The sequence below is a fragment of the Stegostoma tigrinum genome, chromosome 25, assembly GCF_030684315.1.
Source record: "Stegostoma tigrinum isolate sSteTig4 chromosome 25, sSteTig4.hap1, whole genome shotgun sequence".
NCBI lineage: Eukaryota > Metazoa > Chordata > Chondrichthyes > Orectolobiformes > Stegostomatidae > Stegostoma > Stegostoma tigrinum.
In genome coordinates, this window is record NC_081378.1 from 34,389,779 (window position 1) to 34,405,763 (window position 15,985).

Sequence of the window (15,985 nt, forward strand, 5' to 3'; positions counted from 1 at the left end):
TTCAGGCCGCAAAGATATTGAGGTGACAACATACACCTGTGCCCATCTCAGATAACGAGGTATCATCAAATGCCTAAGAGAGATGGAAAACCTGTGGGTTCTGGAACAGTCGGAAAGGCAGTCAGACGTGTTTTGCACTTGCACCGTTTGCAAGTTTACAGCTGTTATCCGGTCCACGCATTTGTTCAAGACTGTCACTGGTGCAGACCTTATGTCAATCATGCCTGTTACCCATACAGGGCTATTCCTCTGGTTCCTACAACAAACTTTAATCCCTGGAATAAACAATCTCTCTGACTTAGAGGGGTCTGGTGTCCACCACTGACAATTAATATTTTTTGTGGCATTTATTAATCTGAAGCATTAGTTATAAGCAACTTTCTATAATAGTGTTGTATCTCGCAATGGGCTTCTGAATAAAAGGACTGTGCACACTGGCAGACATCATGCTTTCCCCTATAAGCTAATAATAGCAGATCATTTTTATGCATTGTTGAGATTAGGTTTTAACTGGAACTTGTCTGAGACTCACTATGTAAAAGCACCATCACCCAAATTTAGTACATTACACATTCATTATTGTCGCCAATGGCCTCATTGGCATCATTTGCTTCTTTTTTGGCTTTCTTCAGATGTCTCTCAGTCGATATCTCAATGTTATCCATCCATCCAATTTTTCTTCTGTATTCAGCTGCAGTTTTTCTTTCAATTTTTGATAGGAGAAGACGGTCAGGTTTTATTTTCAATCCCTGCCCTTGGCCACCTTTCTCTGTTAATTGTACATGACAACTCTTTCAATTCCAGAACACCTACTTTGACCTAATGCATTCAATTTTCTTGCAGTGCATTCAGAAATACAGAAACTAGAAAATTACTCTTCAAAAGTCATTACACACGTGTGTATTAAAAATAAAGACAGAATTGAAAACTTATACATTACCTAAAGACTTCATGCCAATACTCTTTCACATAAGAAATCTGGTGAAAAGGGATGTTGAGCATCTTACAGACTCTGAAGGCATCTTCACAGTCTTGATTACCAGTGCAAGCACCGTGTTCTTCAAGCAAGTCCCAGCTCTTCATAAAGACACCTGTCACTTGGTAGCCTGGTCAAAACAGGTTAGATTCACTTTTTCAATCCTGTATCACTTGAGAAATTATATGCCTTCCAAAAAAATACAACTGCAAATACAATGAAGAGTTTAATCCAGGAAAGCAATTCTCTTCTTCAATTGAAAATCCATATAAAATAACAGGACCAATAATTTTCAAATCCACATGATAAATATCAAGATTTGAGAAGCTGCTCTTATAGTACGAACAGCAGAGTTTTGTAAAGTAAAAAGTGTGGTTTATAAATGACTTTAACAAAAGCTCTGCACGCAGTTTAGAAAGATCATGTCACTGATCTTCTCAGAACAAGGCAAAGGTCATCACCAAATCTGATATGTCCCCTCGGTCCACAGTACATGACGTCAAGAAACTTTTATGTGGAGGAGAAAAATGACCAGAATGTGGCCAGGTGATCACGTTTCCATTGCTGGAAGGCTCAGCTAGTCAATAAATTAGTTCATTAAATTACAGGGGTAGGGGAAGTCACAGGGTTCATTCTTTTGGCTTGTGCAATAGTTAACAAGTTTGTGGAAGCCAGTTTCGTCCTTGATAAACAAAGAATTTAGGCAATTTATTGCACGCAGAACCAAGGAGTGGTGTTTTAGGAAACATGACACCGGTTAGCAATTTCTGGAATGGCTTATTGGCACAATGCCTAATCAGTAATGGAAACTAAACATGATAGTTATAATACTTCATCCACAGGACATGGATCAAATGCACTATACAGCACTGAACAAGCTCAAAATGACAGTAAAGCATGAATAAATCTGCTGCCCTTCCAACCTCAGAAAGGTTAGTGTCCAATGAATCATTACTCTTTGCCTGAATATAAATTGATTTTCCCAGCAGTTACATAAAATGTATTTATTGCGCCAGCTCATGTTGTCAGTACTTAAATATATTGTCATAGTTTTTCACACAAAACATAGAAATTGAATACAACAGAGCGCTCTGGTGGTTAGCTGGAAAATAATTCCAGGTGGGAGAGAAAGCTGAACTCGTTAATACACAGTTCAATAGTTTACCAGTTACAGACTGGAAATCACAGCCAATATTTGGTTTTCAAAGCTTTTTACATCGTCACAATGCTTTGCACATATTTTAAAGGCCATATAATCGATTTTCTCAGAACAAGGCAGAAGTTATAGCCAAATCTGATTATGTCATGTTGATCCATAGTACATTGTGTACACATTGAATTTTACTTGGGTAAGAAAAATAACTGCAGCAATCCACATTTTAGTGTTTTATTAGTTTCACAAACTGTTAATGACTCTCAAGCTAAATACACGAGGGGTAAAACAACTGGATTATGGTGGAGAATATTACTAACAAAAATAGAAGTTGCTGGAAAAGCTCAACAGGTCTGGCAGCATCTGTGAAGAAAAATCAAAGTTAATATTTTAGCTTTGGCGACCTTTTCTCAGAACACTTCATCCAGCTCCAACACTCTCCCTCCACCTGGACCCCTCTGCCTGGCCTTGATCTGTTCATTGAGTACCATCGACGTGACATTGGTCACCTCAATTTCCCAGCCAAGTTCTGAGGAACTGGACTTGAAATGTTAACTAATTTTTCTTCACAGATGCTATCAGACCTTCTGAGCTTATCCTGCAACTTCCAATTTTGTTCCTGCTTTACAGCATTCACAGTCCTTTTGGTATTTATTTTGTGGAGAATATTTCTTTCTATTCAGTGCACCCTGTTAAATAATGCATTTCAAAGAGACTGAACAAACTTTAAAAATAATTGCACATTCACGTTTGAGTCCTATAGAAATGTAGGCAAGAAGATGGAAACTGGAAGATAGAATTTTTCCTCCTTCCAAACACTTAGATATCTACACACAGTTTCTAGATTGAGCTCAAAGCAAACTTTTGAAAGTTCAAGGCTGTATTCGCAGAAACGTTAAAGTAAACTAATTGCCAGAAATAGCCAGGAGTTTTTTGATAGTCTTATAGGGCTACATGTAAAGTTTAGTTTGTAAAGGTGATTAAGATTATACATCTTTGAAAAGAGCAGACAGAAGGTTTGAAACCAACAAAATTTGTAACACTGAGCAGGTGTACATTGTTTCGGTGATAAAAGATCATCTGTTTATACAGCACAAAATATGACTGGAAATGCTATCAAGAAGATATACAAATGCAAAATGAAAGATTCTTCATGTCAGCTTGTTTAAAAAGATATAGAACCAATGCATAACTTCATAAACATGCTTTAAACATTGTTTGTGGCATATTCCATTCAGTACTGGAATGAACTTGCTATTCATCAAGATAAATGAAAGAAAAAAAAAATCAACATACAGCCAGCCTCAGCCATAGTGAAGTCAGATGTGCCAAGCAGTAAACTGCCCTCTACTATTTCACAATGTTGAAACTTAATCTCAAAAGACTACAGTGATGCTTCCATTTCTCACACTAATTATCCTTTTATTTTCTGTCAGTAATAATGATAATTTATTGTAAAATGATGTGCACTACTGTACCACATGCTTGCACTTACTGAATATTGGATTAATAGTGTCACTCACCTGAGTTAAGAAAAACACAAAACAGACCAGATGCCATGGAACTGAACTGGACAAAACTAAGGTCAAGGATGAACAAAATACAATAACCTAACCTGTTCAGGCAGACTTTCATTCTACAGAATTCAATGAGGGCCTTAAAACTGAATTAAATAAGTGTCACAGTATAGTTAGTTTAAATTGCCAGATCCTTAGCATGGGAAACCTGCCATCCATATCTTAGTCTATTCTGTAAGTGACAGAGTGACAAACCTGAAACGCTAATGCTATTTTTCTCATAGATGGGTTCGACCTGCTGAGCGTCTCCAGCATTTTCGGTTTCCATTTCAGATGTGCAGTAGCTGCAGTATTTTGCTCATTTAAAATCTAGCAAGACTGTACAATGATCTTCATGATCCACTGGAGCCTTGAAAATTGTAAATAAAGCAGAGCAAATGGAATAGTAAAAGGCACACATTGCTCTAAATTTCTTTGTTCCTGCTTACAGATTCGGAGTCACACAGCACAGAAACAGACCTGTCAGTCCAACTGGCCAATGCCAACTAGACATCCCAATCTGACCTAGTCCCATTTACCTGCATTTGGCCCATCTCCTTCTAAACCGTTACTATTCACATACCCATCAATGTGTCTTTAAAGTGTTGTAATTGTACCGGTCTCCACCATCATGTCTGGCAGCTCATTCCACACATGATCCACCCCCTGCATGAGAAAGTTACCCCTCGGGTTTTTTATTACATTTTTCCCCCTCTCACCTTAAATCCATGCCCTCTAGTTTTGGACTCCGCCATCCTTTAGAAAGAGAGCTTGGCCATTCACTCATCTATGCCCCTCATGATTTTATAAACCTCCGCAAGGTCACCCTTCAGCCTCTGACGCTCCGGGGAAAAATGCCCCTGCTTTAGGTATCTCACTGGCTTCCATCATCTATTGGCATTTTAGGCAAGATGTTGTACTATCATAAGTTAGCAAGATGACGAGTCTTGACAGGATAGGAATCATAACTGAATTTCCCCTTAACTCCTAGTGGCCCTTAGATCAACAAACGTAGACAAGCCTAGATCACACTGGGACCTTATGCTAAGCTACTAATCTAACAATCAACCATCAGGGCAGATGGCTGCTGGAAATTTCACCACTTCAAATTCACATCTAGGTTTTGAAACGTTATTATGCTATTCTTGAGCTCCCTCTGGTGGTGCCCTGGCCACGAGACAATCAAACCAACCAGTTTAATCTGGACTCATTAATTTTCTAAATGCAGGACAGAAACAATCAGGCAGCCACAGTTCATTAAAAAAAATACAAAAAGGAGATCAGTTAGTGCGGAACTAATGATGACTGATGAAATTTCACCCTAAAGAACACAAAGTGCTCAATAGACGTTATAAATTATTTGTCAAGAATGTGCCGAATGGGACTGCTATCAGGCAGTGGAATTTGTAGAGTGGCTCTAACAGAGAACACCCCAAAACATTTTACAGCAGCAGTATCAGACAAAACTCGATACTGAGACACTTGAGAAAACATTAGTACAAAAGCAAAATATTGCAATACTGCAGGAAATCTGAAGTTTAAAAATAGCACAGCAAATGGCAGAAACATTCAACAGGCCTGGCAATAATCTGTGGATAGAGGAACGGTCACCGTTTCAGATCTGTTGCTAATGGATTGCCACAGATCTGAAACATTAACTCTGTTTTTCTCTCTCCACAAATGTTGCCAGACTTGCTGACTATATCTAGTAAAACCTGTTTCTGTCAAGGAAACATTAGTATACATGATACAAGTTTTATCAAAGGCTAAAACATGAAGTTTGCCCTGATTGCTACTGCTGGCATCTCATTGATATCTGCCACCTCTTGTCAGTTTGTGACACAATGCAAGGGTTGTTTGAGATAGTTCACAGGCATTAATACACTTTTTTAATGCTGCGTTGAAGACCGATATAAGGATCAGCAGTCAAGCTGTACAACTGTAGAGTCTTTACAGGGGATGTGTTTATAGCATGATAGGGAAAAGTATAATTTACATTACAATTCAGGTTATATTACTGGAACTTTCATCAGATACACAGAATACATCTGTTCCCTATAATGGTTTGTGCATAACTACCCATTTTCATCCAAACACTACGTGTCACATCAACACACTAAATGGAGCTAAATACAAACTTCACTGTGAATCATTTCCAAGTCATTACCTTATGCGACCCACTTTACAGTGCGTGTTAAATAGCATCTAGTAGGAGGAGAGAGACCTGCTCCAGACGAAAGTAATTACATCCTAGAACAGATGATTAGAAAATATATCGACTACCAGTATTGGAGAAACGCTTGTTGTGGAGTGGTAGTGTCCCTACCTTTGAGCAGGGAGACCCAGGTTCAAATCCCACCTCCTCCACAGGTATATAATAACATTCTTAACTGGTTGATTAGAAAATATTTACTCACATTATCTAGGTCCAAATAAGGCTGTACTTAAATTTTCCACTCGCAAATGAAAGGTCACTGACCTGGAACACTGGGTGAAATCTTAAATTGGACTGAAAGGCATGAGTTATTGTGAGAAGTATAACAGCACCAGGTGACACGAGCAGCAAGGTCCATTTCGATTGTCATCAAGATTACCTCAATCCATCTTTTCACAAGTTGTGCGGTGAAATTCTCATTAGGCAGCAGCAGGATGCCAATTGACACAGGTTGCTGCTTATTAAACACCTTGTCAATGCCACAAATTGCCTCATTAATATTCAGCCTCCAATCTTACCAAAATCACCAAACAAGCTCAGGAAAAGCTCCAATCTGAAAATTTCTGAAGAAGGGTCTCAACCCAAAATGTCAACTTTTCTGTTCCTCTGATGCTGCCTGGCCTGCTGTGTTCTTCCAGCTCTACACTGTGTTATCTCTGTCTCCTGCATCTGCAGTTCTTACTATCTCTGCGTGAGTTATAACCCCCACTGCAAAGCCTCTTCTAAGGATGCCCTCCTAGAAGAAGTTGTCCTCCGGCAAGAAATATAACTGTTCTTGTTTCAAGTAATTCGCTTTTAAATGTAATAATTATGTGAGCAAAGTGTTAAACAGGAATACCCTGCATTCTTTGGATGCTATCAATTAATCTTTATACATGTTGAATGGCAAAGGCTAAAAATCAATAAGAAATGTAGGTTAATTTTAAACAGACCACTAAACTGTTGAAGAATCTCAGAATTCAGGGAGACTGTTCAACCCACTATGCACATGCTAGCCCTCTGCAGTAGTGAGTGCCACTTCTGTGCCTTCTACCAATTGTCCTGCACATTTCTCCTCATCAGAAAATCATCCAATCCTTTCTGAATGTCTTGAAACCATTTGCCTCTACCATGTTTGTAGGCAGCACATTCCTGATCCGAAAAACTCAATGTGTCAGACGGATTTTCCTCCCTTCGCCATTACTTCTCTTACAAATCATCTAAAGTCTTGGCATTTTTAGGTCTCAATCGGAACCAATGGGAACAGTTTCTCTCCATCCTGAATACTTCTATCAAATATGTTCCAGACCAGATTAGTCATCCTCAACAAATGTGAGAACATCAACAAAATGCAGGCCATTCTTAATGATGGGTGCAAATTTGTATCCATTTGACCTGCCTGTCATCATTACAAGACAGCCTTACTCTAAAGCAAGCTAAGAGCGCAACTTGTATACGTGCAATGGGAAGTCAGTTGATATATATGACAGGGTTTGTTCATATATGCACACAAAAGCGATGTCCCTTTTACTCCCAATCTCATGTGCTTAACATGAACTGCCACATGATTGAGCAAAATCGCTATGAGCAAGTTTTCCACATGCACAATGAGGGATTTTTTTCTCATTTGCAAGGGCAATTTAGCTCTTGCATATTGATAGCAATGCAGCATCCATGTGTTCATTTGACATTGCTAGCCTCTTCACCAACGTACCACTGACAGAAACCACAGGCATTTGAACCACAGCACTGTTTCATGGTGATCTCGACCTGCTACCATAGTATGAATCAGCAGTCATCAAACTCATGAACACAGCAATTCGTGAAACTGGGTTTAGCATTAATAACATGACACACCCAAATAAATGGGATTCCGCTAGGCTCAGCTCTCAAACATCATTGTTAAGCACCACAAAGAACAGGCCTTGCATATTTCTGATACGTTGATGATCCATTTTCTATATTCGAATCCACTGCTGCATGTTAGAGTTTCCTTACATGTCTTAATGTTAGTGCACACAAAAACAGCTTTGAAATGAACAGTCTAATGAGCTCCTTTTTCTCAACGTCCCAGTTGAGCAATCAGCCAAATGGTCCTCTACTGCAGTCTTCTGCAAACCTAACTTCACTGGTCAGTTAGGAATCCTGCAGTTCCATGTCCTATAAGATTAATCTTCTTGGTAACCTTGTAAATAGGGCCCAAGTCATTTGCCCATTGTGTAAGCTTAATACCAAAACAGCGTACATCAAAATGACTATCCTGATCAGATCTGTTCTCATTGAATATCACAAAAATTCACAAATGGGCCTACGAGTCCCTAGTCTACCTCAGATTATAGTGGTAAGTAATCCTAAACAACTGGTGAAGTTATAGCTGTTTCACAATGCTAATACACAATAGTAAGTTAAGCAGTATTTGCTACTAACAGGATGCTGCTGTGGAACCAAAAATCTTCTGCCTGTCACACAAATGAGTTATGTGGTCTATGAATTTCAGTATCAGTGTGGAGGTTGTACATACCAATCAGTGTCAGATTATATCAAGCAGCAATTACTGACCATATGCAACCAGCCCATACTGGCAACAATCAACACAGAATCCAGCATTAAATGTTATTCTGTAACTGAAAAGCATTTGCCACATATCCTGAGTGTGAAAAGAATTAAACAGACAACAAATTTAAAGTTAGGCTTGTAGTAAGGTGCACTTATATCTGTTGGAAGGTACATAAATTAATACCCAGGGCCCTGCTGTTTGCAGAATATGTGGTGTATGTACATGCCATTTCAACGCAACAAATTAGATGGCCGCTACTGTGTGGTTCATTTTTTGAGATAATGCATTGACCAGAGTCAATTATTTATAATTTAATCAGAGCTTGACATTCAGAAACATACAAACAAGGACTAAAAGTAGGTCACTCAGCCCTTTAAGCCTGCTCCACCATTATAAAAATTGTAGCTAATCTGATTCTGTTCTGGAAGCAGAGGCTCAGATTGGAAAAGTGAATAGCAGTTTTCATACCTTTATAATATCTCGCTGAAACTCCTTTGTTCCAACAAGAACACCACCAGCTTCTCCAACCTAATCATGTAGCTAAAAGCTCATCCCTGGAATCATTCTTGGTAATCCCCTCCTTGTATGTTACATCCTTTTTATAGAGTGTTGGTACATGAATAGGAAAGGTTTAGAGGGATATGGGCCAAATGGGACTAGATTAGTTTATGATATCTGGTCGAGTTGGATGAAAGGATCTATTTCCGTACTGTACAACTCCACAGATTTATTGGTCAATACAGTGACTACAGGAGTTGGGAGGTCATGTTGCGGCTATACAGGGCATTAGATAGGCCACTTTTGGAATAATGCATTCAATCTGGTCTCCCTGCTACAGGAAGGGTGTTGTGAAACTTGAAATGGTTCAGAAAAGATTTACAAGGATGTTGCTTCAGTTGGAGGGTTTCAGCTACAGGAAGAAGCTGAATAGGCTGCAGCTATTTTCCCTGGAGTGTCAGAGGCTGAGGGTTGACCTTATAGACGTTCATAAAATCATAAGGGGCATGGATAGGGTGAATAGCTAAGGTCTATTCCCCGAGCTGGGGCATCCAAAACTAGACGGCATACGTGTAAGGTGAAAGGGAAACGATTTAAAAAGGGACCTAAGGTGCATCTTTTTCATGCAGAGGGTGGTACAGGTACAGAATGAGCTGCCAGAGAAAGTGGTGGAAGATGGTACAATTACAATATTTAAAAGGCATCTGGATGGGTAAATGAACAGGAAGGGTTTAGACGGATGTGAACCAAATGCAGGCAAATGGGACTAGATTAATTTAGGATGTCTGATCAGCACGGACAACTTGGACCCAAAGGTCAGTTTCCATGCTGTACAGCTCTGTGATTCTATAACTCAATGACCAGAACTAGATGCAATGTTTCAGCTGTGGCCCACCCAGAGCTTTGTGAACATTCAGCATCTTGTACTCAGTGCCTCTTTTCAGTGCTGGTTCAACCACCAGGTGGTCACAGGGTGACAGGATTTGTGGCCAGCACATATGTCATGGTGGCAAAATACTGAACTGAAATTTCATAAGAGTTTTAAAATGGAACAAGCAACTTTCCATAAGTGTCCAAAGCACTCTGAACATAAAGCTTTTACCAACGCAGAATATCTTTATTTGGAAATTTTAAAAGGAACTTAGGATTTGAGAGAGATTCAGCGCTTCTTAAAGAACAATACAGCACAAAAATTGGCCCTTCAGCCTTCCAAGCTTGCAACGACATACTTTGCCCTTCCATATTAAAACTGTCTTCACTAACAGAATCTGTGTCCCTCTATTCCATTCCTATTCACGTATTCGTCCAGGTGCTTCTTGAATGCTGCTATCGCGTCTGCTTCCACCACCTCCTCGGGTTGTTCATATATGCATGTGCTAGAACAAGGCACACAAAAGCGATGTCCCTTTTACTCCCAATCTCATCTGCTTAACGTGAACTGCCACATGATTGAGCAAAATCGCTATGAGCAAGTTTTCCACATACACAATGAGGGATTTTTTCTCATTTGCAAGGGCAATTTAGCTCTTGCATATTGATAGCAATGCAGCATCCATGTGTTCATTTGACATTGCTAGCCACAGCTGAAACATTGCATCTAGTTCTGGTCATCGAGTTATAGAATCACAGAGCTGTACAGCAATGGAAACAGGCCTTTGGGTCCAAGTTGTCCATGCTGATCAGACATCCTAAATTAATCTAGTCCCATTTGCCTGCATTTGGCTCACATCCGTCTAAACCCTTCCTGTTCATTTACCCATCCAGATGCCTTTTAAATGTTGTAATTGTACCATCTTGCACCACTTCCTCTGGCAGATCATGCTATACCTGTACCACCTCTGCACCCTGTGACCACCTGGTGGTTGAACAGGAAGGGTTTAGACAGATGTGGGCCAAATGCAAGGCAAATGGGACTAGGTTAATTTTCCTCTGGCAAAGTGTTTCAGGCACTCATCGCCCTTTGTGTGAAAAACGTGCCTCACACATCTTTTTTAAACTTACGCCCTCACACCTTAAACTTATATCCCCAAGAAATTGACCCCTCCACCCTGGGAAAAGGCCTCAAACTTTCCACTCTATCCATGCCATTCACAATCTTATAAACTTCTATCAGGTCACTCCTCAACCTCCTGTGTTCCAGTGAAAACAAATCCAGTCTATCCAACCTTTCTTCACAGCTAATATCCTCCATACCAGGCAACATCCTGATAAACCTTTTCTGTGCCTTTTTTCAAGTATCCACATCCTTCTGGTAGCATGGTGACCGGAGTTGTATGCATTATCCCAAGCGTGGCCTAACTAAAGTTCTACAAAGCTACAGCATAATTTGTCTATCCTTGTATTCAATACTTCTTCCAATGAAGGCAAGCATGCCATAGGCCATTTTTGTTTTTTTTACGAACTTATCTAGCTGTGCTGCCACCTTCAGTGATCCGTGGACCAGCATGCCCAGATTCCTCTGCATATCAATACTCCGATAGGTTCTGCCATTCACTGCATAATTTCCACCTGTATTTGACTTTCCAAAATGCATCATCTAACATTCGTCCAGATTAAACTCTACCTGCCATTTTGTGCCCATGCCTCCAACTGATCTGCATCCTGTTGTATCCTCTGACAATCCTCCTCACTATCTGCAACCCCACCAATCTTTGTATCATCCGCAAACTTACTAATTAGACCAGCCACGTTTTCCTCCAAATTATTTATGCAGATCATTTAATTCCTTGTTTAAGTTCTTTCCTACTTTCCTCATATACTTCAAAGGCCTCATCAGTTCCAATCCTCTTAGACCCACGTCTTAAACAGCCACCCCCAGTTAACACTCCCCACTTACTGCCTAATATTGTTGTAGTTCGCCTTCCCCCAATTTAACATCTTCACCTGAGGACTACTGTTATCCCTAACCATGAGTAATTTGAAACTCACATATTATGGTCACTACTCCCAAAACGCTTCCCCACTGAAACTTCAGTCATCTATCCAGGGTCATTTCCCTGAACTAGGTCCAGTATAACCCCTTCCTTGGGTGGACTGATTACACACAAAAGAGATCTTTTGCGTCCATCTGAAAAGTTTAATTGAAAGATGGAACTACTCCTTCAGTACTGCACTGGAGTGTTAGCCTTTATGATTATCAGGTATTGGAGTGGGGCTTCATCTTTTCAAACGGTTAGAGTGCTACTAACCAAGTTACAGCTGTCACCCAGTCTTAATGATATGCAATTAGCAGTTGAGACATTCTCTTTGACAGCATATAATGAAAAGGAAATACCCCAAAAGAAAACATGGTGGGAGAAAAAAGTACAATGTTTCAGGGTTTGACCATAAGACAATAATATAAGGGAGCAGAATTAGGTCATTTGGCCCACTGAGTCTACACCATTCGATCATGGTTAATATGTTTCTTAATCCCATTCTCCTGCCTTCTCCCCTTAACGATTCATCCCCTTACCCATCAAAAGCCTATCTATGTATTTCCATCTTAAATACTTAAATGACTTGGCCTCCACAGCTCTCTGCGACAATGAGTTCCACAGACTAACTACTCTCTGACAAAAGAAATTCCTCCTCAGCTCAGCTCTAAAATGCTGTCCCTTCACCCTGAGGCTGCGGCCTTGGTTCCTAGTCTCTCCCATTAGTGGAAGCATCTTGTCCACAACCACTCTATCCAGGCATCAGTAGTCTAAGTTTCATTCAGATCAGACTCAGAGTTCTCAACCACTCTTCATATGACAAGCCCTTCATCCCTGGGATCATTTTCATAAACCTCCTCTGGACCACTCCCAATGTCAGCACATCCTTCCTCACATACAGGGCCCAAAATTTCTCTCAATATTCTAAATACGGTATGGATCTTCAGACTTCCACAAATCAACTTCATACCCCAAATATTTAACTTACTTAGAATTCTTAATCTATCTGCCTTTTATACAGCAAAAGCAATGGAGCAAACTTTCAGATCAAACCTGCTGCTTTTGTTCACTGATGCCCTTCAGGATAAGAAGTCTGTTGAGTCAATCCAGTCTATAGTTGACTCTGGACCCATTCTACCATTACCATCAAGCCAGTAAATCAATCATGGCTCAATAAAGAGTGCAGGAAACTATGCCAGGAACAACACCAAGTAGACCAAAAATATGAAGTGCTAACCTGGTGAAGCTGAACACAGGATCTTCCTAAATAATGGAAAGAACCTGTTTGCAATAGACAAAGCTAAGAGATCTCACAGCTGACAGATATGATCAAGTTCACAAGTCCTACCACTCTATTCGTGACTGGTGATCAATTCTCCTCCTGTCACTTTGATGGTTGAGGGTTCAAAAGGACACCAGTACCAATGTTGATGTCACCTCATAGGCACTATTAAATCAAAACTTAAATGATTTGAAAGTCTAATTGCAAATATTACATATTAAGTGACTGATGCAGGGACAGGCAAAGGCACTTTCTTTTTTATGCATTTACTTATCCTGTAGAGATCCAACTATTGTTCTTGAATGTTAAGATTCTTTCACGTCCCCATTTAATTTTTTTCAGGATTTCTCCTCCCCCTACATTCTGACTCTTAGACACTTGGGGATTGGTTTTCAACATGCCTTTGTATCTAAATTTGATGTGGATCCAATACATTATTTCATATACAGGAATCCTCCACGTGAACTCACATGGCTGGCCCAGTGAAGGTCAGTTCAGATAAACACACTGTTAATACTAGGTACAAAGTACCTTGCAAGAAATGTTAGAAGTTTTGCCTATTACTTTACATCGCAAATGGATCATAAGTAATGAGGGCAGATGCATCTAGTCACATTGTGACATAAGTAAGTCACCCATGACTCTCAGCCACAGCGAATGGGTGCGAGAACCTTTAACTGGGCAGACTTTGATCTTTGCTTTAAAGCAAACTCTCTGTTCTTTTCAAATCCTGTGGTTGAGCCTAACAAATGCTGATCTTGCTGTGGCCAAGCAACTAGCAATTCCATCATCCTACACAGTGCTGTTGGAGTGAATACTCTCAAGATAGCAGAATTTCTGAACTAAGCTGAAGGGCGTATTTTTGATTGTGATGATGAAGTGCCAATACCACATACGTTGCAGAGATTCAAGATGGTAGCTCACCACCGCTTTCTCAACAGCAATTAAAAATGGACAAACTCTAGGTTTGTCAATGATACCCATAGCCTTGAAACACTTATTCAAAAAAAAATCTAAGTGACTCTCTCTGACAATTTCACATATTCCAGGATACAACACTGTTTTTGGCATTGTTGTGTACCTGACGACATTAGTAGGAATGTTCTTGATGCAATAACACACCTTTAGGTTGTCATCAACTCCCAATAACAGTGCCAAGACAGAATACAAGACTTCCTTCTGAGGGCAGTCACTTACCCCTGACTCCAATTCAAAGCATCTGAATGTCCCACAGTACAGAACTCTCAAATTTTAGTGTCATCAATACCTGCCTAAAAGGTAAACGAGATGAATATTTCTAAATCCATAAACTTACTTGAACATTATATAGGGAGGACACAGCCAGAATACATTGAATAATAAAAGTGAGCATGTTCTAATGGTTATGAAATACTGTCCTGCCTCATGATTCAATGGCTGCTATTTTTTAAAAAAAGGCATAAAAAAGGCCCTTTGACCCATCATGTCCACGTTGCCAAAAACCACCCACAAGGCGGGAAAAAACACGGGCGTTTCACCGGAGGCTGCACTGATGAGGTTACCCAGCAGAATAATGAAACGTCTGTGGAACAACAAACCAGCTCGGCAAGCCAACCAACCACAACCCAAGCTATAAATCTACTCCAAAACTTTACAACCACCTAGTCTAATCCCACTTTCCAGATCTCGACCCATAGCCGTGTATGCCTTGGCATTGCAAGTGTCTTTTTTGAATTCAATCAGTTCAAAGTAACATAGCAAAGTAGCCAAGGAATTCCCTGCCTACTGAAGCAGTTATGGCTACCTTATTGAATATTTTTACGGCAAAGATTTTTGGACAGTAAAGGAATCAAGTATTTTGGTGAGAAGGGGAGTAAGTAGGCCTGAGTCCACGAAAAGATCAGCCACGACCATATCGATTGGCGGAGCAGGCTCGAGGGGCCAACGGCCTGCTACTATTTATGTTCTCATACTTCTGGAACAGGCCCTGTGCCCAGGTATCCTGGTTCAGAGGTAGGGACACTACCACTCTGCCAGAAGAACGAGTCGTACCAAAATAAGAGCCCTAGCAACGGTCAGGGGTGCTCGGACCATCTTGTTGTCCAGATCCCAGTAGCTACTGCAGTGAAACACTGTATCAAACCCTTAACTATGTGCTATCAGTTCCTCACCTTTCCGTCTCAACAGCAGCGCCGCTACAGCACTGTCCACACCTCCGGACAGGGCACACACCACATGCCGCAGCGGGCGGCTCATGGCCGGTGTTGGGAACAGAGGGCCCCCGAGCCGAGCCGAGCCGAGCTGAGCTGAGCCTCTCGGTTAACCCATCAGCACCGCCATGCTGCAAGTCGTGTCCCTCGTAATATTAATCCCCCCCGGAAACAGCGTCCGGCTGGTGGAGTCCGGTCCAGAGATGTTTATTCCACTGCCCCGCACACACACACACAACCCTGACATTGTTTAACCGTCTGTGCCGTGTTTGAAAATGTCAGGCGGCCATGAAGACAAGTGACTATATGAAGTCAAACATCAGTGAACACCAACAGAGCAGAAACTGCAGATCTAGGAAGCTCCTTTATTTCTAAACAAACCTCTGGGGACCCATTGTCAAGATTTGCAAATACCCCCTTGGAATATTCAACTGACAATTTAATACAATCGGGGGCTCAAAATTAAATTTGACCCTGATAATATTGCTTAATAAGATTTAAAAGAATTCCATCAGAGAAATGAGCTCGGCCCAAGAGAGGGATACCATGCTGAAATTCATTAATGAAACTTTTTTTTTAAAAATCATTTTCAAACTCACTTAAGCAAAACAGCATCCCTGCAATGTTATGATACGTTTGTTTGGCCGCTTTTTTTTTGGTTTTTT

General features: G+C 40.5%; 1 protein-coding gene across 4 annotated transcripts in view; it reads right to left on the reverse strand.

The window, feature by feature from the left end:
- Positions 1 to 15,967, reverse strand: part of trmu (tRNA 5-methylaminomethyl-2-thiouridylate methyltransferase) — a 66,234-nt gene extending 50,267 nt beyond the window's left edge. For 2 of the 4 annotated variants that reach the window (XR_007249753.2, XM_048553754.2), the window contains exons 1-2: positions 15,282 to 15,457; positions 941 to 1,106 (exon numbers count right to left, since the gene is read on the reverse strand). Coding sequence is in view for 2 of the 4 variants with exons in the window: in XM_048553754.2 (XP_048409711.2) it covers positions 941 to 1,106; positions 15,282 to 15,366 (251 nt within the window). In the remaining 2 variants the exon portion in view is untranslated. Of the gene's footprint in view, positions 1 to 940; positions 1,107 to 15,281; positions 15,458 to 15,919 lie in introns of those variants that run through there. The other 2 variants (XM_059654629.1, XM_059654630.1) reach the window with 2 other exon arrangements.
- Between the last annotated feature and the right edge of the window lie 18 nt (positions 15,968 to 15,985).